The sequence below is a fragment of the Biomphalaria glabrata genome, chromosome 5 (assembly GCF_947242115.1).
Source record: "Biomphalaria glabrata chromosome 5, xgBioGlab47.1, whole genome shotgun sequence".
NCBI classification, from domain to species: Eukaryota; Metazoa; Mollusca; class Gastropoda; family Planorbidae; genus Biomphalaria; species Biomphalaria glabrata.
In genome coordinates, this window is record NC_074715.1 from 51,894,294 (window position 1) to 51,918,149 (window position 23,856).

A 23,856-nucleotide genomic window follows, 5' to 3' on the forward strand; every position below is an offset into this window, starting at 1 on the left:
ATCCACACACGTGTAAAACATGTAACCACATCCACACACGTGTAAAACATGTAACCACATCCACACACAAGTCAAACATGGAACCACATCAACACACATGTCAAACACGGAACTACATCTACTCACATGTCGAACATGGAACCACCTACACAATGACTAAGACTCCATTATTCTTCTCTAAAACATTCACTTCGCTTCTTGTCATACGAATATACCAAAATAATATTTGGCGCAGTTTCAGCCAAAGGAGACCAGACGATTTAGGGGCTAAGTAGCTATAAACAGCCATAGACCTAAAGGACTATATAATGATTTTAAAGAAACAACATTTTTGCAACTTGTACCGAAAAAAAAAAAGACTGTCTTCGTAGTTTAATAAAGAGTAGATTATTTTCCCTGGTTTTGGCAGACCCAGATGTGACCTACTTTAATTGTTAAACTTTGTTACAAATTTGAGAATCCCCTCCTGTCCCCCACTTGAGGGTGGCCCCAAAATGAGTGTACCAAAGTTGTTTTACATTAAATATTACACGATTATCTCATGTCGTGATGTCAAATGTCATAATGGACAGGAGCCCTTATAGAGGCAAAGCCTTAGCTACGCCGCTGTAACGCAGTCAAAGTAGTCTGGCGGAGATTGATTTAAGTTCTTTTTTCGGCGTTCTCTCCTGAGTTTAAGCCACAAGTAAATAGACTGATCATGAATGACGACTACATAAAAGACTACATGAAAGATTACATGAAAGACTACATGAAAGACTACATGAAAGTACTACATGAAAGACTACATGAAAGACTACATGAAAGACTACATGAAAGTACTACATGAAAGACTACATGAAAGACCACATGAAAGACTACAAGAAAGACTACATAAAAGACTACATGAAAGACTACATGAAAGATTACATAAAAGAACTACATAAAAGACTACATAAAAGACTACATGAAAGACTACATGAAAGTACTACATAAAAGACTACATGAAAGTACTACATGAAAGTACTACATGAAAGACTACATGAAAGACTACATGAAAGAACTACATGAAAGTACTACATAAAAGACTACATGAAAGACTACATAAAATTACTACATAAAAGACTACATGAAAGAACTACATAAAAGACTACATGAAAGTACTACATGAAAAACTACATGAAAGACTACATGAAAGTACTACATGAAAGACTACACGAAAGACTACATAAAAATACAACATAAAAGACTACATGAAAGACTACATGAAAGTACTACATGAAAGACTACATAAAAGACTACATGAAAGACTACATGAAAGAACTACATGAAAGTACTACATGAAAGACTACATGAAAGACTACATAAAATTACTACATGAAAGACTACATAAAATACTACATGAAAGAACTACATAAAAGACTACATGAAAGTATTACATGAAAAACTACATGAAAGACTACATGAAAGTACAACATGAAAGACTACATTAAAATACAACATAAAAGACTACATAAAAGACTACATGAAAGTACTACATGAAAGACTACATAAAAGACTACATGAAAGACTACATGAAAGTACTACATGAAAGACGACATAAAAGACTACATGAAAGTACTACATGAAAGACTACATAAAAGACTACATGAAAGACTACATAAAAGACTACATAAAAGACTACATAAAAGACTTCATAAAAGACTCCATAAAAGACTACACAATAGACTACATGAAAGACTACATGAAAGACTACATAAAAGACTTCAAAAAGACTTCAAAAAGACTACAAGTTCTACAAAGTTGGTGCTGCATGGCTAAACAAGATCAATGAAAACATTTATTAAACACGACCATTCACAGAAAATATCCCTACACACTTTTACAAAAAGAATGCGCCTTTAAAACACAATTATATTGTCTCATTGCATTAATTTATACAGGTCAGCGTACCGGCAGAGGGAGCCAAACGCTAAGTTTCTCCGTTTAACTTGAAACTGTTGGAATTTATTTCATTTCCTTATTCAGCGGCCATTATCGATATTAAAGCCGATGTTGTCGGGTCAAATCGTAGATCAATTTACTGCACCAAATTGAAAGTATTCCTGCGAGAGTATGTACAGCTTACAGTCAAAAGTAGGTCACACTGTCTGGCAGACGATTTGAAAACGGAAATGACGAGGGGCCAAGGGAGGATACCCATGAGGACGTCTGCAGAGATCGCCATTTATTTTACCAACAATGGTTCTCGTTTGGTCGTCTAACAGAACCTCACATCCGATTTAAATAGAATAGGATATTAAAACAAGAAGTAGAGTAAGTTTAATGTCCATCTATTTGAAATATCAGAAAATTAAAATAAAACGTCGCTTCTAGAAAATATTTAATTTTATCACAATTATTTTGTCCCACTTCCAGCACACAGACACACACCTGCTTGTGAATGAGAAGTAAGACAGCAAATCTAATTCTCTGTAGTTTGCGGCAGAATATAAGTCATGGTTAACGTCCCTGACTAGATGCATGACGCGTAGGACGTAATCATATTCTTTTTTTGAAGTAACGTCTGTATTATATATAAGATAAGATAATAATAATAAATCTATGCGGTTAGAATTTTTTTTACTTATTGTTTTTGTTATGCGCAATTTCATGTTGTTGTTTCACAATGCCTTTATTGAAAGTCAGAACTTTATGAAACCTGGAGGGTGGGTGTAGGGTGAAACCTGAACGAAATGTAACAGTTGATGTCTATCGTTGAGAAAAGAATTACTAGCTCGTTGGTCACACTGGGAAAACTCGTTTGACTGTTATAATGTTTTTTTAAAGTAAAAAAAAAAAGAAAATAATAATTTAGCTACAGAACTAGATCTAGGTCTAGATCCAACATCCGTTTTAAAATGATTGTAACGTTAATTTCCTAATGTAAGGCTTTTTTTTTTCAAGAGTTTAAAAAATTTAATGTTCAGGAAAATTTTGCACATTGTCTTTCTAGATCTAAAGGTCTCTCATTGGAATAGTATAAAGTGTACTAGATCTATACATTCGCTTGACCAGGATTCTTTCTCTGCGGAAAGGGGGGATCTAGGAGAGGGAGCGGAGTAAAAAAATGTTCCATTGTTTTTTGTTAATTTACATTCATAAGTTATTAAGACAGGGGTTCTCAACCTGTGGGTCGCGACCCCCTTGGGGGTCGATTGACGATTTGCCAGGGGTCGCTAAAGACCATTGAAAAAATGGATTGTTTTTGTCTATTCTTCTAATGCTGTGTGTGTATGCGGGGGGGAGGGGGGGTTCGCGGCAGAGTGAGGGATTGTAAAAAGGGGTCGCCGAGCATAAAAGGTTGAGAACCGCTGTATTAAGAGTAAAAACTATCGCTCTATGAGCTGTATAAAGGAGGTATTGTCTGCTTAAAGAAGTATTTTTAATGTTTTTCTTGTTACAATTCTTGTTGTAAGCTCATAACTCAGGTCAGCTAAAAGTTGTTCGTTGCTCAAGTTATTTAACTCCAGTCTTCAGCGCCACACGTTACTATCATAAATTGCCGTTTTAGTCTAATTTTGTTAAAAGTAAACACCTCTAAATGAAGCCAATATTCCTCATTAAACTATCGGTCAGAAAATGGCTGTCTCTCCTTTGGACTTGTCAAAATAAAAGTACAAACACATGGTTTCAAAAATCGTATTAGCCTTAGCTTAATAGTATTCCAATATGGCTGCTTGCATTACATCACTGTTATACAGTCTCGCGTTGTTGGTTTGTTTTCCAATCTTGTATTTTACAGCCTGTCGTAAAAGGAATGGGCAAACCGGCACAATCCGACTCGATAATACAAAGATATGCTGGCCAGATTTTACAGTCTTGATGGCCATTTACCAATACTCAAATATTGAGAGTTATAAAATCTAGTGATATTTGCACTGTATCCAATTTTTTTTAAAGTCATTTCCTTTCTCCTTCTCTGCGCATGTTACCTTCTTAAAGAGAAAGCCAACAATAGTTTCATGAAAATAAAAAGGGGACATAAGAAAGTATGATAGATATATTTCTATAGTCTTGCCAACTCATTTTTGTTAACATGTACTACTGCAGGGATATCTTCTTTAGATTTAGATTCGTGGTTTGTAAGGGAGAGAATGTTAGAGGGAAGAGGAGACAACCCTTTTTTTTTTCACTTTTTAAAAAAATTTCTTTGGTTGAGGATGTCAAATAGATTCTTGGGTCAATAGTTTTATTTTTCTTTCATCTCTGACTGAGTGATTCATTGGTTTGACTCATGGGTGCCAAGGAAAAAAAATCACAAATTATGTTTGAATAAAATTAAGACGATAATGAATAGATGCGTAAGTTACATTAAATAGATGTGTGTAAATCTTATCTTATCTTATATAATACAGACGTTACCTCGGTATAACAGATGATTACGTCCTACGCGTCATGCATTTAGTCATGCACATTGATTGAAAAGGTGTGTGTAAATCAAGTGGAATAGATGTGTGTAAATCAAACTGAAAAGATGTGTGTAAATCACATTGAATAGATGTGTGTAAATCAAATTGAATAGATGTGTGTAAATCAAACTGAAAAGATGTGTGTAAATCACATTGAATAGATGTGTGTAAATCAAACCGAATAATAGATGTGTGTAAATCAAACTGAAAAGATGTGTGTAAATCACATTGAATAGATGTGTGTAAATCAAATTGAATAGATGTGTGTAAATCAAACCGAAAAGATGTGTGTAAATCACATTGAATAGATGTATGTAAATCGATTTGAATAGATGTGTGTAAATCACATGGAATAGATGTCTGTAAATCACAATGAAAAGATGTGTATAAATCACATTAAATAGATGTGAGTGAGTCACATTCAACAGATGTGTCTGAGACGCGGTGAAACTTCAACTTCCCACAGAGTCCATTCTCAGCTGCTCATGTAAATGAAATTGTTTGATGTAGTCTTTGTCAACAGACAATTCCGAAACAAATGTCTATCTGTATTATGTTGGTCCCTATGAATCACAAAGTTAAATCAACACACGACTCTTGGTGATTCAAAAAGTTGGTGCTTTTAATTGAATTGTTGCGAAGAGGTGAAACCTTCAAAGAAAGTCAATTTCCAAGTCTCAAAGGGAGGTAATTTCCTTCCCAAGAAATCCAATGATTTATCCCCCCTTTATTATCCCCCCCCTTTTTTTTTCCCTTCCCTTGGTCCTATATCTCAAATCTCAATCCACTGGACGTTAATGGTTAAGTGTATTTGTCATGTCAGACGATGTCATGACATATTTTGAATTCCTGTCATGTTTCTGTCTCTGATTGACCTTCCCGGGGGGGACACCCTGAAAATGGCGTGGTCAAATGGGGAGTAGTACATCTGATCGTTAGATAGGAAGACGTATATGTGTGGTCAGATAGGAAGAAGTATATGTGTATATGTGTGGTCAGATATGAAGAAGTATGTGTGTGTGTGTGTGTGTTCAGATAGGAAGAAGTATATGTCTATATGTGTGGTCAGATAGGAAGAAGTATATGTGTGGTCAGATAGGAAGAAGTATATGTGTATATGTGTGGTCAGATAGGAAGAAGTATATGTGTATATGTGTGGTCAGATAGGAAGAAGTATATGTGTATATGTGTGGTCAGATAGGAAGAAGTATATGTGTATATGTGTGGTCAGATAGGAAGAAGTATATGTGTGGTCAGATAGGAAGAAGTATATGTGTGTATGTGTGGTCAGATAGGAAGAAGTATATGTGTGTTCAGATAGGAAAAAGTATATATGTATATGTGTGGTCAGATAGGAAGAAGTATATGTGAGTATGTGTGATCAGATAGGAAGAAGTATATGTGTATATGTGTGGTCAGATAGGAAGAAGTATATGTGTATATGTGTGGTCAGATAGGAAGAAGTATATGTGTGGTCAGATAGGAAATAGGAAGAATTATATGTGTGGTCAGATAGGAAGAAGTATATGTGTGGTCAGATAGGAAGAAGTATATGTGTATATGTGTGGTCAGATAGGAAGAAGTATATGTGTGGTCAGATAGGAAGAAGTATATGTGTATATGTGTGGTCAGATAGGAAGAAGTATATGTGTGGTCAGATAGGAAGAAGTATATGTGTATATGTGTGGTCAGATAGGAAGAAGTATATGTGTATATGTGTGGTCAGATAGGAAGAAGTATATGTGTATATGTGTGGTCAAATAGGAAGAAGTATATTTGTGGTCAGATAGGAAGAAGTATATTTGTGGTCAGATAGGAAGAAGTATATGTGTATATGTGTGGTCAGATAGGAAGAAGTATATGTGTATATGTGTGGTCAAATAGGAAGAATTATATGTGTATATGTGTGGTCAGATAGGAAGAAGTATATGTGTGGTCAGATAGGAAATAGGAAGAATTATATGTGTGGTCAGATAGGAAGAAGTATATGTGTGGTCAGATAGGAAGAAGTATATGTGTATATGTGTGGTCAGATAGGAAGAAGTATATGTGTGGTCAGATAGGAAGAAGTATATGTGTATATGTGTGGTCAGATAGGAAGAAGTATATGTGTATCTGTGTGGTAAGATAGGAAGAAGTATATGTGTATATGTGTGGTCAGATAGGAAGAAGTATATGTGTGGTCAGATAGGAAGAAGTATATTTGTGATTAGATAGGAAGAAGTATATGTGTGTATGTGTGGTCAGATAGGAAAAAGTATATGTGTATATGTGTGGTCAGATAGGAAGAAGTATATGTGTGGTCAAACAGGAAGAAGTATATTTGTGGTCAGATAGTAAGAAGTATATGTGTGGTAAGATAGGAAGAAGTATATGTGTATATGTGTTGTCAAATAGGAAGAAGTATATTTGTGGTCAGATAGGAAGAAGTATATTTGTGGTTAGATAGGAAGAAGTATGTGTGGTCAGATAGGAAGAAGTATATGTGTGGTCAGATAGGAAGAAGTATATGTGTGGTCAAATAGGAAGAAGTATATTTGTTGTCAAATAGGAAGAAGTATATTTGTGGTCAGATAGGAAGAAGTATATGTGTGTATGTGTGGTCAGATAGGAAGAAGTATAAGTGTATATGTGTGGTCAAATAGGAAGAAGTATATTTGTGGTCAGATAGGAAGAAGTATATTTGTGGTTAGATAGGAAGAAGTATATGTGTGTATGTGTGGTCAGATAGGAAGAAGTATATGTGTGTATGTGTGGTCAGATAGGAAGAAGTATATTTGTGGTCAGATAGGAAGAAGTATATGTGTGTATGTGTGGTCAGATAGGAAGAAGTATAAGTGTATATGTGTGGTCAAATAGGAAGAAGTATATTTGTGGTCAGATAGGAAGAAGTATATTTGTGGTCAGATAGGAAGAAGTATATGTGTGTATGTGTGGTCAGATAGGAAGAAGTATATGTGTGTATGTGTGGTCAGATAGGAAGAAGTATATGTGTGTATGTGTGGTCAGATGGGGAAAAGTAGATTTGTTGGGTAAGACTGACCCACTATGACATTATTTGACCACATGAAACTAAGCCTGTATAAGTCGACACATATCTATGTTGTAGAAAACTAAAGCAATTTATAATTATGCCAAAGTAAGACATTACTGGAAGTAAAACATTTAGGATACTTTGAAATTTCTCCCATAATGACACACCCCTCAATTTTAAAGGCATGCTCGAGAGGCCAAGTGCGCTTGAACTTGGCTTGGCTACCTGTGAAGGGGGCTCGAGGTTCGACACCCGACTCGGGCAGAGTTGTGTTTACTGAGCGCCTAAAGGCAGCGCGGAAAAACCTTCTCCTAGATACACCCCCCTCCCACACACACACTGGTCCACAACTGAGATTGGACCAAAGCGCTCTGAGCGTGCTATAAGCATGAAAGTAGCGCGATAGAAAAGCTATAATTTATTTACCATGAAGGCTATGTCAGACATTGGGCTCATTCTAAGACACATACAGTACTACGAGTGCTATAGTATGATCAAAGGAGAGTCGTGAACTTCAATTGCTGGTCGTCACGGCAAAGCGTCTTTCTACTTCCAATAGATGTCATTTCTAGATGCAATGACATCTAATGTACTTGCATCGTTTTTCAATTTTTTTTAATCTTATTTTTTTAAACAGAGTCTATTAATGTTCCCCCAAACACAGACACTGTAAAAAAAAAAAGAGCCAGTAAGTAAGTAGACATGATGGACAATATTTAATTAAAAGAAATTACTGACTAACTATTCTTTGAAAGGTCCCGGGTTCGAACCTCGTCCTGTCCGCCTTCATCCCACACAGGCCTGAGAGATGTTTAGGCTAAGATGAATTAATCTTCAATTCTGGTGGAGCATTTAAAACATGTAAACCAAGCAAACCCAACAAAACAAAGAAAATAAACAAAACAAAACAAACAAAACAATCCAAACAAACTAGTAGGCCCTCACGTGAATTAATAGCCCTTATTCGATATCAAACCAAATAGTTAACAATCAATAATCAATTGACTAATTGGATAAAATTGTAATTGGTTTCTTTTTTTTTTTTAGGTAAAAAAAATGTTTCATGTTTCACTTGATCCAAGAATGGGTGTTGTGGAAATAACGTGATCAAATATCTAAGTGAACGAAACCCTACATATTTAGCAGTATCTGTGAATACTGAAGGATTAATTTCCCTTTTTTGGTATCAAACAAAATAATTAATTACCAGTATTTAATTGAGTAATTGTTTCATTTTTTTTTATCTATTCATGTCTTGTCAATGACTAATTGTGTTCCAGCTTTTTATCAGACAGACAGACAGACAGACAGAGTGCGCGTGGACATGTTGCGTAGTAAGAAAATATACTATCATTATGACCACTGATGTACAGTAACTAATGGATAGTTGGATAAGTAGGAACTCTGTAGATGGACGGACACATTGTTTCACATGTAACATGATACCGAGTCTGATGTAACTAATATAAAAAAAAAACGGGACAGACGGACAGTCTGGCTAATTGAATAAGTGAATAAACTAGCGACTGCCATACTCTGTAATCTAATATATAGATAGACCGACCCACTGACAGACGAAGGAGTAGATCCCGCTCTAATTTACACACCGACCCAGCGCTGGACCACGGTAGTTCTCCCCCTTTGTTGAGCTAAAGTGACACCGCTATTAGATTATCTCCCCCTAGACAGGCTTCAAAGAAAGACAACAAAATGTTTTCCCCTACACAGCGTGTGCGTCTAGCTCACGTGCCAGGATTAACCCACCAAGACTCGAATTTAAAATTTAAAAAAAGGATTTTGTAGCACAACAAAATTTCGTTTTTTTTTAACATTTGTAAGTATATAATATATTATATATATTTATTTAGTTAGATAGTTAGTTAGACACTGTTTATCTAGACTATAAAGTAGAAAGTAAGGCGTATGTATGTATGTGTATATGTTACACATTGACGGCGCATTTGTCAAACTAATCCCGCTAAAACTTGGCAGAAATGTTCCTTGGGTACTAACTTAGACCGTAGTGTATGTATTGTAGCCCTAAAACAAACTCAAACAATCAAAATTGACCAACTCTATGAAAGCATTATAACTTCATCGATCTATGCTATGTTTACCATATTTACATGAAAAGATCGAAAGGATCTAGATCTAGATCTAATTTTAGAAACTATACTTTGCGCAGGTAATTTTTTTACTTTGGCACATCAAATTACAAAATAAAGTCTATTGATTTTATTATTTGATAAAATTAAGCTTCAAATGTGTGTTTCAAATGCATTTTTACGTAAATTCGTTCCTTATATCTGCGAATTGAGTATTCCCGAGGAACATTTTTACATTAGACATTACGCGAAATGTTACACATCTCTCTATTCCTAGGTCTAAAACTGTAATTCCACTCTAAGATGATACAACTAGTTTTATAATTGAACACATGAACATATTAATTATAGTCCATTCATTTCGTATATTAATCAAATTAACATTCAAATATGTTTTTCTAAAGCATTTTTGCATAGATCTACGTTCGTTCGGCCATGTTTTCATAAAAAATTGAATTCAGGTCAATTCGCTATTTTTTAGCTCCATTCGTAATATTTTTTTAATTCATGAATTCACCCATTCGCTTTACTTATAAAATTATTATTTTCTTTAATTGTTTCTAATGCACAATATCAGTGATTATATCAGCAATACGCGAGTTAACACCCGCGGGCAGCGGGTAATATCTGTCTAGTACAGGGGTTCTCAACCTGTGGTTCGCGACCCCCCTTGGGGGTCGATTGACGATTTGCCAGGGGCGCCTAAGACCATCGAAAATGTGGATTGTTATTGTCTACTCTTCTATTGCTGTATGTGTGTGTGTGGGGAGGGGGGGTCGCGGCAGAGTGGGGGATTGTAAAAAGGGGTCGGCGAGCATAAAAGGTTGAGAACCGCTGGTCTAGTATATCTATAAAAGTTGCAATAAACAACAGCAAGTTAAACATTACAACCGCGGAGACATAAAGTAACAAACTGAAATCCTATTTCGCCATCTCGCTATCAAACAAGCAAAAGAAAAAAAAAAGACTTTAACTCTTTCTCTCCGTAATTATTTTTTCACATTTTAAAGGAATTCTTCATTTTGCGCATTACTATTTCACTATCCCTGTTTTGATTGGGCTTAAATAGCTTTGTTGTTTGTAATCAGAAAATGTTGTATTTGGTGTAGAATTAAAGGAAAATGCATGCTCTTTTCATATAATTCAAAGTCAAGTTTAAAAAAATTAAATAATAATTTAATTTAATTAGGTCAAATCAACGATGGTATCGTCGATTAGGAGAGAAAGAGTTTAAAAAGGCTTATATTAACTGTATCAATTAGTTTAGTACTATTTTTCCCTTGTTTGAGATACCACACAAAGTAATTTACTTATTTTAGTTAATGAACTAATTCGTAATTTTTTTTTAATTGATTCTTATGTTATCGAATACAAGAAATAATTGTGCAAAATTTCATCTTGATCCGAGATTGGGTGTGGAAAAAAAAAGGTCTAAAAATTTTTTTCCAGGCAGACAGTTGCACAGACACACAGACATACAGACATACAGAGTTGACATAAGCTTTGTAAAAAAAAGAGCGTTCAAAGTTTGAATTTCAAACTAGTATATTTTTTTTTATCTCGCAACACTACCAGAGGGTCACGTGATTCCACGCCCGCCCCCCCCCCCCCGCGCCCATTCCTATAAATTGTAGTCCCCATAAAATAATTCTATATTTACGGTCAATACATATTTTGGTATTTTTGGCCGAGGCTTCTTTCAAAGGCAAACAAAAAGCCTGATTTAATTATGTCTATGTAACAATACAAGATGACATTGACTCATAACATAGAGATAGATTCCAAGTAGTAGTAATGAAACTAGAGAAACAAAATGGAGTTTGAAGCTTTTTGTGCTGACACAAATTGTAAACAAACATGACATTCAACATGTAGTGCATTGACAACTTGTATTCTAAACCTGTTTCCCGGTTTGAGACAAACTTCAGCGGGCATTAAACTTATGTATATATCTCCCTCTGTCTAGGAAGACGATGGATGTGCCCAGATTTTGGTTTCGTCTTGAGACGGGTGCAGAATCTGGTGTGACTTATCAAGCCGATTCTGGAGCGGCAGAGTTTGCCACAGTTCGTGCATGTATATGTATCTTTCTTAGTGCTAGCTGGTAAGGCAGCTTTCTTTTTCTTTCTCTTGACTAAGGAAGCTTCGTTTCTTTTGCTCTCGGCGAGGTTCGTACCAGCACGCACAGTCTGTCTCCATGCTGACCGGTCTTGGGCTATCTCCTCCCATATACTTTAATTGATGCCTAAGGTTCCCATATCTCGCTTGCAGACATCTTCTGTCTCTCTATGTCAGAAGAGCATAGATGATGTGCATATTTTCCAGTTTCAAAACGTCCTGGTTGGAGATATAATCATGTACGATTACAGAAAACAATTTATAAATACATTAGGCTACCTATGTTAAGCCTATGTAGTAAGCTACTTGTATGGATAGCTGCCTGGTTGTGTGGTATACGCCTTAACCTAATGTCAAGGGTCCCGGGTTCCATCCCTGCTCACCGCCATTCCCCATCGTTCTGTGGGAGGTTTGGGCAAGGAGGTAATAACCTTCTACTCTAGAGGAGCATCCAAAAAACATGTAAAGCAAACAAAACGTTTGTAAAGCAATCAACAAGTAAACGAGGCTATATAGTGAGTCCGATATGTAAAGGGAATGCGTTAATTTCACTGGTTCACTACTCTGTGTGGTTTTGTAGCTAGACTGGCTGTAAACTTAGTTTAGTTTCGTACATAGACTGTCTGTAAGTTTAGTTTAGTTTTGTGCATAGACTGACTGTAAACTTAGTTTACTTTCGTACATAGACTGTCTGTAAGTTTAGTTTAGTTTTGTGCATAGACTGACTGTAAACTTAGTTTACTTTCGTACATAGACTGTCTGTAAGTTTAGTTAAGCTTTGTGCATAGACTGTCTGTAAACTTAGTTTAGTTTCGTACATACACTGTCTGTAAGTTTAGTTTAGTTTTGTACATAGACTGACTGTATAGTTTAGTTTAACTTCGTACTTTGACTGACTGTAAATCTAGCCTAGAGAACTCTGAGCATCAACTATTTCCTGTGAGTGACCAGTGGTCAACTTCTGGTCAGATTCTTAAAGGCTGCCAGTTTGTCTCTACCTTTATTGGCCTCCGTCCCAAAGAATGTGATAGCCTCAAGGGTAAAGAGGAAGTGACGTTATCAAGTCGGTCTATATTCTATAACATTGTCCCCCTGCTTCTCTCTCTCTCTCTCTCTCTCTCTCTCTTCCACACTAAGATTTCAAACTTGCAGAAATATTTTTTTAAATAAAAACTGTAAATCTGGTGTAATTATTTTTAGAAAATGTAAAAAAAATAAAATAGAAACCAAAAATTCCATGATATAAACTGAAATGTTTCTAATGATTGCTCCATATCTCTTTTTCTTCTGTCTGTTTTCTTTGTATATCTCTTTCTCTCTCTCTCTCTCTCTCTCTCACTGCCTCTATTTGTCAGTCATTCCTTCTCTGTAATTTTCTGTTTCTCTTCTCTCTTTCTCTTTCTTTCTCTCTCTCTCTCTCTTCCTCTTTCTCTCTCTCTCTCTCTCTCTCTCACTGCCTCTATTTGTCAGTCATTCCTTCTCTGTAATTTTCTGTTTCTCTTCTCTCTCTCTCTCTCTCTCTCTCTCTCTCACTCTCTCTCTCTCTCTCTCTCTCTCTCTCATTGCTCAAACTGCAGACATAACTTTATTTCAAGTCTCAAGGGGACCTTACTCAGTAATGGCTGCACGTATATCAGCAAACACAGGGGAGACAACCCCAGCATGCAATTAGGGGGGGGACACATATCCCCAGTGGTCAGTGAAGACTTTGGTGGACACAAGGCGTCCAGTCGAGATATCATCATCTATGTGATAAATATATGACAAGGGATGGAACCACATCACGATGTCTGCCTGGGTGTCTGAGTGTGTGTTCGATTTTAATCTTTTTTTTTTAAACCTGGAGTCTCAGATGTCTTAAAATGTGTCTTAAGCTGTGCTAACACATACAATAGTTGCTCTTCATATGTACACAGAGAAGATACAGAAAAAAAAAACTGTTCGACTATATGTAGGTAAATAAGTCTGTGCGTGTATGTGTGGTGTCTCTGTGAAAGATCCTTAATGTGTACTTGAATGCCTTATCTTATATTTTACAGATGTTACATCAAAATAGAAGATAATCACGTCCGTGTCTGTCCTTGATGTGTCTAAAAGTGTCTGTGAAAGGTCCTTTACGTGTGTCTAAAAGTGTGTGAAAGGTCCTTTACGTGTGTCTAAAAGTGTCTGTGAAAGGTCCTTTACGTGTGTCTAAAAGTGTGTGTGAAATGTCCTTTACGTGTGTCTAAAAGTGTCTGTGAAAGGTCCTTTACGTGTGTCTAAAAGTGTGTGTGAAATGTCCTTTACGTGTGTCTAAAAGTGTGTGTGAAATGTCCTTTACGTGTGTCTAAAAGTGTGTGTGAAAGGTCCTTTACGTGTGTCTAAAAGTGTCTGTGAAAGGTCCTTTACGTGTGTCTAAAAGTGTCTGTGAAAGGTCATTTACGTGTGTCTAAAAGTGTCTGTGAAAGGTCCTTTACGTGTGTCTAAAAGTGTCTGTGAAAGGTCCTTTACGTGTGTCTAAAAGTGTCTGTGAAAGGTCCTTTGCGTGTGTCTAAAAGTGTCTGTAAAAGGTCCTTTACGTGTGTCTAAAAGTGTCTGTGAAATGTCCTTTACGTGTGTCTAAAAGTGTGTGTGAAAGGTCCTTTACGTGTGTCTAAAAGTGTGTGTGAAAGGTCATTTACGTGTGTCTAAAAGTGTCTGTGAAATGTCCTTTACGTGTGTCTAAAAGTGTCTGTGAAATGTCATTTACGTGTGTCTAAAAGTGTCTGTGAAAGGTCCTTTACGTGTGTCTAAAAGTGTGTGTGAAAGGTCCTTTACGTGTGTCTGTGTGTCTACAGGGCTATCTTTTATAATTGATTTAATGCGACCCCGATATGATTTCGGTGATTGTGTTTAAATGTGATTCTGAACACTACTTTGTGTCTGTGTGTGTCTGACTACGTCTCTGTCTCTGTATTAATTTGGGTCGATTCTAAATGATTTCATCTCAAAGTGTCTTTGAACTATCATCTGTTTCGATTTTCTGTGTGTGTCTTTAAAGAAGTTCTGAATGATGGTATGGGTGAAATTCGTATTGCCCCAATGTGTGTGTGTGATGCCTTTAAGATGTCTATAAATTTAATTAGCAAAGTTAGTGGAAGATCATACTTCTTTTTCACTCTTTTTTCATAGTAATAATATTTATAATGATAATCATAATAGCCATGCACTCAACATCACAGCGGTATCAGATATACTATGTTCTATGGCATTTTACGTTTCGGGAGATAATCTTTTCCCTTTGCAACTTCTTGTGTGACTAAGAAGGCCAATCCTTGCTACACAGCTGCGGTCGCAGATTGGGCATATATAATCACCAGGTGTCGTTGCATTTTTCCCCCTTCTTTCTGCTTCTGTTGTGTATGACATCTGCAATCCCAGACCCTTCCTTTATTCTCTCTCTCCATGTGGATCTATCCAGTGCTACATTTTCCCAGCTGCTGGTGTCGATTTTGAAGAGCTTCATGTCGCGTTTGCATACATCCGTATACAGTTAAAAGTGGGCGACCAGCGGCTCTCCTGCCTTCTATGTTCTATCAAATATACTAAGTCCTCTAGAATAGTGTGTACATTCAACTTTACCACTAAATCACGTCCACATCACAGCGGGTAACAATACAAGTCGTCAAACGTCTGTACTGCTCCAAGTACCCAAGACAACTGCTGCTGACTTCAAGTGAATTCAGTCAGTCTTACTTCCTCATTCGATTCAGAGGTTTCTGGTGCTTTTCACCGTCTTGACCCGAGGTGAACAACTAACAGGCAATGCCAACCGAGACTGGGGCACAACTCACTTTCTCTAGTACACATTTGTACACGTTATTTTTTCCCACTTCCATTTCGCTGATCAATTTGTTTTATATAGAAAAAGGGTAGATAAATATTGCAGTATTAAGATATGCTACAGTTATTGTGCGGTTCTTCCTCTTTATATTTTATTTAATTAAAAAAATAAATAAAAGTATTCTATATATTGCTTGTATTAATTTCTTGTCTTTTACTCTCCCACATTGCTGTTACGTCTCCCGTCTCACATTTTCTCTCTTTCTCCATAGAGTTGACGCCTGCTGGTTTAAATGTTTGAAAACAAACACACACACAAAAAAAATCACGTGGGATAGAAGGGGGACTGGACGGACTGTTGGGAGGTTGGGGGGGGGGGCGAGTTAAATAGAGTCTGAGGCGACACACCAATCATTGAATGGCATCACAGGTTCTAAGACAGTTACCCGGGCCATCTTGATATAAGGCGGGGGAGTGGGGGGAGGGGGGGAGAAAGAGAGAGGGGGGTGTCTGCGTGAGCGTTGAAGTTCCAGAGTGCTGTGGGGTAGTGCGGCAGACAGCTGTACCTGATCTAGTCCTTAAGTTCATTGATACTCTCCCCTGTTTCTGGTTCTTCTCAGTTCGTATTCATTTCACTCGTTGGACCATCAAGTGTTTTGTTTTCTTGAACATGTGGACATTAGGATGGACCGTACTGACCACACTATTCCATGGTCAGCTTGATCCGGAGTATAACGTTTAGACAAAACACGCTGTATCGTTCCAGACATAAGCTTATCTTAATAGTGATGTGTTAAATTTTAAAAGGTAAATGCCTGTGTCATCTTCTACACATTATGGATGTGTGCTGGGATTTGTCTATGTGTTTAACGCGAAGTTCTCGGGAGCCTTTGCATTATGATAGATAAGATAAGATAAGAAAAGATAATTTTTATTGGTCCAATCAAATGGAAATTCAGTTTCACAACAATTGACCACCGCAGCGTCAGCGTGACTACCGTAACAATAACAATATTGATGCAAATACGAACAATATTCACACACGCAACACATACACACTTACAACCAGCGCTTTATAAATTAGACCTCTATGTACTTCTCGTTGACGACAGATGATCTTGTGACTCTCTGACCGAAAGTGGGATAAGTGAGATTTTAAATCTTTCTGTTTTAGTCCTAATGGAAAGGAGACGACCACTTCGTTCAGATCTGATGTAACAGTGTTTAATGAGTGCAGGTTGTCTTTAAGAATCGTGAGTGATTTGGAAAAGCATCTTTCATGAAAAATCTCTCCCAGAGATGGTAGCTGTGATAGCTGTGTTCGAGTATTATACAATGTTTTTTTTAATTAGTCTATTTAGTCTATGTCATAGCTGGGGCTGCGCAGCCACGGGGAATACTGCATTCCTCCCTAATCTTCGGACTCGAAGACAAGCCTTATTATTATTATTATTATTATTATTTAGTTTATGTCTTTGTGCCAGTGAAATATAAGGTAAAAATGAAAGATATAATGATTAGAAGCTACAAATGAATGACTCACTCGTATTGTTTTGAGAACTAAGACGTGCCATGTATTAATATCCCATCGACTGAATTTTGGAAATGAGTCGTCGTGACATAAATAGAGTTAGGGAATTACCTAAACAGACAGTGAACGCTATTGTAAAGTAACGTGATTAGTTTACAACTAGTCGACCCGCGGCGTAGCATACGCCGCTTCGTGAAGGCCATGATCTAAAGGACCTCTAAATAGCAGGGATATGGAGAGACGTTAACCCGGATTGTAAACTCGAGGAGGGTCATGAGGGCGTTCTCAGAAGTGAATAGTGATAGTAGCGGGAAGTATTTGAGACATCGCCACAATTTCAGCCTTGCCACCATAAACACCGGAAGTAGTCATGAAGGCAGCGTATTGTTGAGCAGAGTTTATGACTGTGTTTCCGTGAGTAAGAACAACGGACAGGGCGTCGCCATGGTTATCCCAATGTTCGCAAACAAAGCTGATAGCCATCTTGCGAACTTCGAGAGCAACAGTTTCGTCGATGACATTTTCCCAGAAATATGCGACTGATAGAAATAAACTGTTACCCGATGCAGGAATTTTGACTATATTGAAAGACCAGTTGACTCCACGAAATATATGTCAAGCGGTGGCCATGGTTAGGAAACGAAGGGCAATACGAAGGGGCAATATCAAAACGAAGCTACAAAAAAAAACATGCAACTAGTTTAATGACACCAGATATTGACGTGTTTAAAAAATACACACATAAATGTAGTCAGATGTAGAATGTATAAAGAGAAAGATGACTTGATCTCCCCCCCCCCCCCCCCGCCAACTCTTCTTTTTTTTTCTGAGCCGTGCTCTCTGTCGCCGCGAAAGTTACGTGGGGTAACTCTAGTCCGACTTTCAGAAATAAAAGAGTTATATTTCCATGACTTTTTCGTGGTGTCACGCATGGTTGGGCCACGAAGAGAATTATAGATAGATAGATAGGGTTAATAGATTAAAGCTATAGAATAGGAAAACAGATATTGCCCAGACTTCGCGCTGACACCATTGTTACGTTGACAGAAAAGATAGAATGTACCCCGTTGAGAATGTAAAACATTTCATCAAATTCTTCACAGCCATTATATCTTATCTCAATCCTTTTTAAAAGGCCTGTTTTAAGGCTCAATCAAGAAAGTACCCATTTTATACCTTACGATCTACCGAGATTCGTTAGTTTCTGTGACCCACATGGGTGTCATGTGACCATCACAACTATCCACCGCCTTCGTTTTCCCCAACTAAATGTCAGGTACCTTTTAGAGCTATGTGGACTCGTGAAAAGAATGTAAAGTTCCCCTTTCGGAACTTGTGCACTATAGGGCTGACGCTGTAAAGATCATCTGTTTATCTGGATTTATAAAGGGGCCCCATATCTCAAATAGCTCAAGGCCTGATTAAGAGTAAATCCGGCCCTTGGTCAAAGCATAGCGGCCTAGGCTATATTCTAGTCCCTAGCTTTAAATTCACGTGATATAAAGCTGGGTGGGTGAGAATGTTCTAATTATGTTAAGTTCTATGGCTAAATGTTCATTAATAAGTACAGTTGTGTAGGCAGTAAAGAAGTAAAAAGTAAAGGCCTCCTTTCAGGTCTTGTGATCTATAGGACAGATGATGTTAAGGGCATTTATTTATTTGGCCAACGGTTAACGAGCAGGGTGTTATGTGGCCGTCACAACGACGAGGCGCCTTTACTTTCCCCAATTAAACTCAGGTACCCATTAGAGTTGGGTAGACTCAAAGGCGCCCTAAAAATACCGAATTCAAACTCACAGTCTTAACCGAGATTCGAACCCAGGTCCCCAGGGTCTGAAGCCAAGCGCCAAGACAGTATAATCACGTATCAAGAAGAAAGCCTATGAATTGTAACATGAGATTTACAATTACATTATCCAACGGTGGAGTCTTATTGCAACTTGCCTCATAGCCTGGGAGCCGATGAACGATTTAAAGAGTTCAGCTCTTGACCAGTGGTCAGCAGGTCATTCTCGGATATTTAATTGACGTTACGATCCAGTCACTTTCTTCCATGTTGATACTGAGATGAAGGGGAGCGATGGAGGTTGAGTGAAGAATGAAATTGAAATGTATTGGAAGAAATCCGGGTTCAGATCTGCGAACTTAGTCCATTTTTTGGGGGGAAACAATAATTTTGATTTAAATAACGAGTAAATTTTGCATTTGACCTCTATATTTACAGACATATATCTCAATACTCGATAAGATTTATTCCACCTTTTGATACTAAAATAATTAATTACCACTATTTAATTAATTAATTGTTTAATTTTTTTTTATTGAAAAGTTTTGTTGGGAACAAGATAATTTTGCAAAGTTTAATTTTGATCGAGAATTCGAAGTGGCAGAAATAACGTTTTCAAAGTTTGTACCAGACAGACAGACAGATAGAGTTGCCCATTAGAGATGTATGGATGTCTATGGGGGTGGGGGGGTCGAGAAATTCAAAATTACAACAACCACACTAGCAACGACATTGTAAACAACTGTAACAAAAATAGCAAACATAACAACAACAAACATAACAACAACAAACACGAAAACAACAAAGACTACGAAAACAAATAACACAACAACCGCATACACGGCAACAACAAACACGGCAACAACAAACACGGCAACAACAAACACAACAACAACAAACACGGCAACAACAAACACAACAACAACAAACACGGCAACAACAAACACAACAACAACAAACACGGCAACAACAAACACGGCAACAACATACACGGCAACAACAAACACGGCAACAACAAACACGGCAACAACAAACACGGCAACAACAAACACAACAACAACAAACACGGCAACAACAAACACGGCAACAACAAACACAACAACAACAAACACGGCAACAACAAACACGGCAACAACAAACACGGCAACAACAAACACAACAACAACAAACACGGCAACAACAAACACGGCAACAACAAACACAACAACAACAAACACGGCAACAACAAACACGGCAACAACAAACACGGCAACAACAAACACAACAACAACAAACACGGCAACAACAAACACGGCAACAACAAACACGGCAACAACAAACACAACAACAACAAACACGGCAACAACAAACACGGCAACAACAAACACAACAACAACAAACACGGCAACAACAAACACGGCAACAACAAACACGGCAACAACAAACACGGCAACAACAAACACAACAACAACAAACACGGCAACAACAAACACGGCAACAACAAACACGGCAACAACAAACACGGCAACAACAAACACGGCAACAACAAACACGGCAACAACAAACACAACAACAACAAACACGGCAACAACAAACACGGCAACAACAAACACAACAACCGCATACACGGCAACAACAAACACAACAACAACAAACACGGCAACAACAAACACGGCAACAACAAACACAACAACAACAAACACGGCAACAACAAACACAACAACAACAAACACGGCAACAACAAACACGGCAACAACAAACACGGCAACAACAAACACGGCAACAACAAACACGGCAACAACAAACACGACAACTACAAACACTACACCTACAAAAACGGCAACTACAAACACGACAACTACAAACACGACAACTACAAACACTACACCTACAAATACGACAACTACAAACACGACAACTACAAACACGACAACTACAAACACGACAACTACAAACACGACAACTACAAACACGACAACTTCAACAGCAATGACAACAACTACAACAACAAACATGGCAACTACAAACACAAAACAGCAATAACAACAACAAACACAACAATAACAAACACGACAGCAACACTAGGCCTAACAAACTCGACCAAAAAAAAACAATACGAACTTAATCTTTCATTATTATTTTTCTTGTCAAGTGAAATCCTGGCAAGGCCACACACACACATCTATTATTCATTCCACTCAGTTGTAGATAATGGCTATTAGTTCCTGACAATCAAACGCGGTGGTCGTGTGAAAGAGTGAGCTGGCTGTACAACAGGGGGGATTGTTTTGAATCCTGGTGCTCACAGAAATGTTATCCTTGAATCTAATGCGTTTCTAGATCTAGGCCCAACATAACAACGTCAAGTCGTAGCGAAGTGGGCGACTGCTGTCAATCAAGACAAGAACAGAGCGGTACAAAAACTCGTTCGTTCCTTACTCGGTCAGACTATATCAACGCCACCCGTTGATCAGAAAACATGGAAAGGACCAAGATGCCTGTGTGTAGTCGCTGAATGAACTCTTTATGTTGTGTCTGTTCTATTTATGTGAATGTTTCTGTTGTGTTGTTTTTAGATGAGAAAAGAGTCCTTGTAATCACAACACATTTCCATAAGGATCAATAAAGCAGTCTTAGTCTTAGTCTTGTCTTAGTCTTGTATTAAGCTTGTCTTAGTCTTGTCTTAGTCTTAGTCTTAATCTTGTCTTAGTCTTAGTCTTGTCTTAGTCTTGTCTTAGTCTTGTCTTAGTCTTGTCTTAGTCTTGTCTTAGTCTTAGTCTTTGTCTTTGTCTTAGTCTTGTCTTAGTCTTGTCTTAGTCTTGTCTTAGTCTTAGTCTTGTCTTAGTCTTGTCTTAGTCTTGTCTTAGTCTTGTCTTAGTCTTGTCTTGTCTTAGTCTTAGTCTTAGTCTTAGTCTTGTCTTAGTCTTAGTCTTAGTCTTAGTCTTAGTCTTAGTCTTAGTCTTAGTCTTAGTCTTGTCTTAGTCTTAGTCTTAGTCTTGTCTTTGTCTTTGTCTTAGTCTTAGTCTTAGTCTTGCCTTATCTTAGTCTTAGTCCTTTGTCTTGTCTTAGTCTTAGTCTTGTCTTAGTCTTGTCTTAGTCTTGTCTTAGTCTTGTCTTAGTCTTGTCTTAGTCTTGTCTTAGTCTTGTCTTAGTCTTGTCTTAGTCTTAGTCTTGTCTTAGTCTTGTCTTAGTCTTGTCTTAGTCTTAGTCTTAGTCTTGTCTTAGTCTTGTCTTAGTCTTGTCTTAGTCTTGTCTTAGTCTTGTCTTAGTCTTGTCTTAGTCTTGTCTTAGTCTTGTCTTAGTCTTAGTCTTGTCTTAGTCTTGTCTTAGTCTTAGTGGAGCATTTTTAGATCTGGCTGAATAAATAAACGATCGTTAGTTCGAATCTATGTATATAACTCTCTTTATGGCTCAAGAGTTTGGACGAGAAGTAAAGGAAAGATCACTCTTTTATTTCTGCAAGTCGGACGGACTAGAGTTACCCTACGAAAAAAAAAAGAAGGGGGAGGAGAACAAGTAGTATTCACACGTCACAAAATAGCAGGGCTGGACTTTATCGTTGTGACCAAGAAGTCATGGAAAGATCAGTCTTTTTTATTTCTACCGCGGTTGCATAGGTTGCTGTGGTCTAAGGCCGGCCCTGCAAAATAACGGCGTATGCTACGCCGTGGGTCGACTAGTACTTTATACTTTCACAAGGTATGAAGTCTGTTTTTACAGCCCTACTATAATAAGCACGATAAAGTTGTAAGAAAAGTTAGAAAATATTTCATCAGCTTGAAGTTAGGAACGTGAAAACTTGGTGGCTGAGTGATAAAGCGCGGGGTCCCGGGTTCGAATCCTGGTGATAATGTGAATTTTTTTTCGGGATCTTTATGGCGCCCGAGTCCACTCATCTCTAATGGAGCAATTGTTGGGGAAAAGTAATCACACACATACACTCCACATTATTGTTTTTGTTATTACTATGTTTGAAACGAGTTAATATTCTCTGGCACTGCCAGGGACGAGCTTTGTAGAGAGAAACGAAATGAGTTGTAGTCCCCCATAACAGTGTTTGCTGAGAAATGTTCGGATGATGTGGCAAGTCAGCAGCATTGCTGCCTGTGGTGATCTCTGTTTATTTATTGCTTGTTATTTCTTTTAATATTAATAATGGTTCAAACAGAATCCTCTCATTGAAACAGTCTGCATCAAGTCCAATAAATTCTCGACTCCTATCAGAACACAGACTCGACGTCTTTCGAGGGTTCAGAACCAAGTTACGGGCCGAATATAGCCCGAGGACAGTAGGCTGGACTACACCTGACCCACATAGTTTGCCACAGCTTAACACAAACAAAACCGCTGTCTGCCAGTGGTCAGTTTAAGTATTCATTATCTAAGCCTGTTTACATTAGTAGCTTTCCTTTGGGACACAAGTGTGTTTAAACACAAATATAATTTCCTTGTATAATTATTCTGCGATGTGGATTAGTAGTTTCCCAAACATTTTTAACCTTCTTGCATAACACACAGCCATCTCTCTCCCTTGTGTGTAATACCCAGCAATATCTAATTATCTGAGTTCAGAAATAAACATATACATATTAACGTCATGAGAATTATGGGATAGATAATTGTCCTGAAGGAAAACATTTTTTTTACAGTCAGATATGTTTGTTTACTTGTTTGCCTTAACTGGTATCGATCCAGACGAGACAGACTCGACGTAGGAGTGCCGTCTGCTGCCTCTCTGGTGAAACGGAATGTGCTCGATTTGTGTAGTGTGACGTTTTTTAAAAACCAGTGGCACAGTTAAATGTTTACACTTTGTACAGATGTGGACTTGATACGTTTGAGTAAATCTAATATATGGAGTAGAATGTAATGTGTATGCATGTAATGTATGTATGTAATGTGGCGAAATATGTAGATCACAGCCTTATTATTCTGTAATATATGAATGTGATATATGTATGTATGTATGTATGTATGTATATCTGTATATCTGTATGTATGGTTTTATGTATGTATGTATGTATGTATGTATGTATGATTTTAATTTGATTTTGATTTTAGGCACATCGGCA

General features: G+C 37.5%; 2 protein-coding genes across 4 annotated transcripts in view; both read left to right on the plus strand.

Moving 5' to 3' along the window:
- Window positions 1-1,603: 1,603 nt before the first annotated feature.
- LOC129926351 (uncharacterized) overlaps window positions 1,604-23,856 on the plus strand; it is a 29,051-nt gene continuing 6,798 nt past the window's right edge. Inside the window, exons 1-2 of the mRNA XM_056029691.1 lie at window positions 1,604-1,781; window positions 2,008-2,115. Of these exons, the coding sequence (XP_055885666.1) occupies window positions 1,604-1,781; window positions 2,008-2,115 (286 nt within the window). The remainder of the gene's footprint in view (window positions 1,782-2,007; window positions 2,116-23,856) is intronic.
- The window catches only part of LOC106058914 (uncharacterized), a 99,131-nt gene continuing 91,312 nt past the window's right edge, over window positions 16,038-23,856 (plus strand). For all 3 annotated transcript variants that reach the window (XM_056030263.1, XM_056030261.1, XM_056030264.1), the window contains exon 1: window positions 16,038-16,295. The gene's annotated coding sequence lies outside the window, so the exon portion shown is untranslated. The remainder of the gene's footprint in view (window positions 16,296-23,856) is intronic.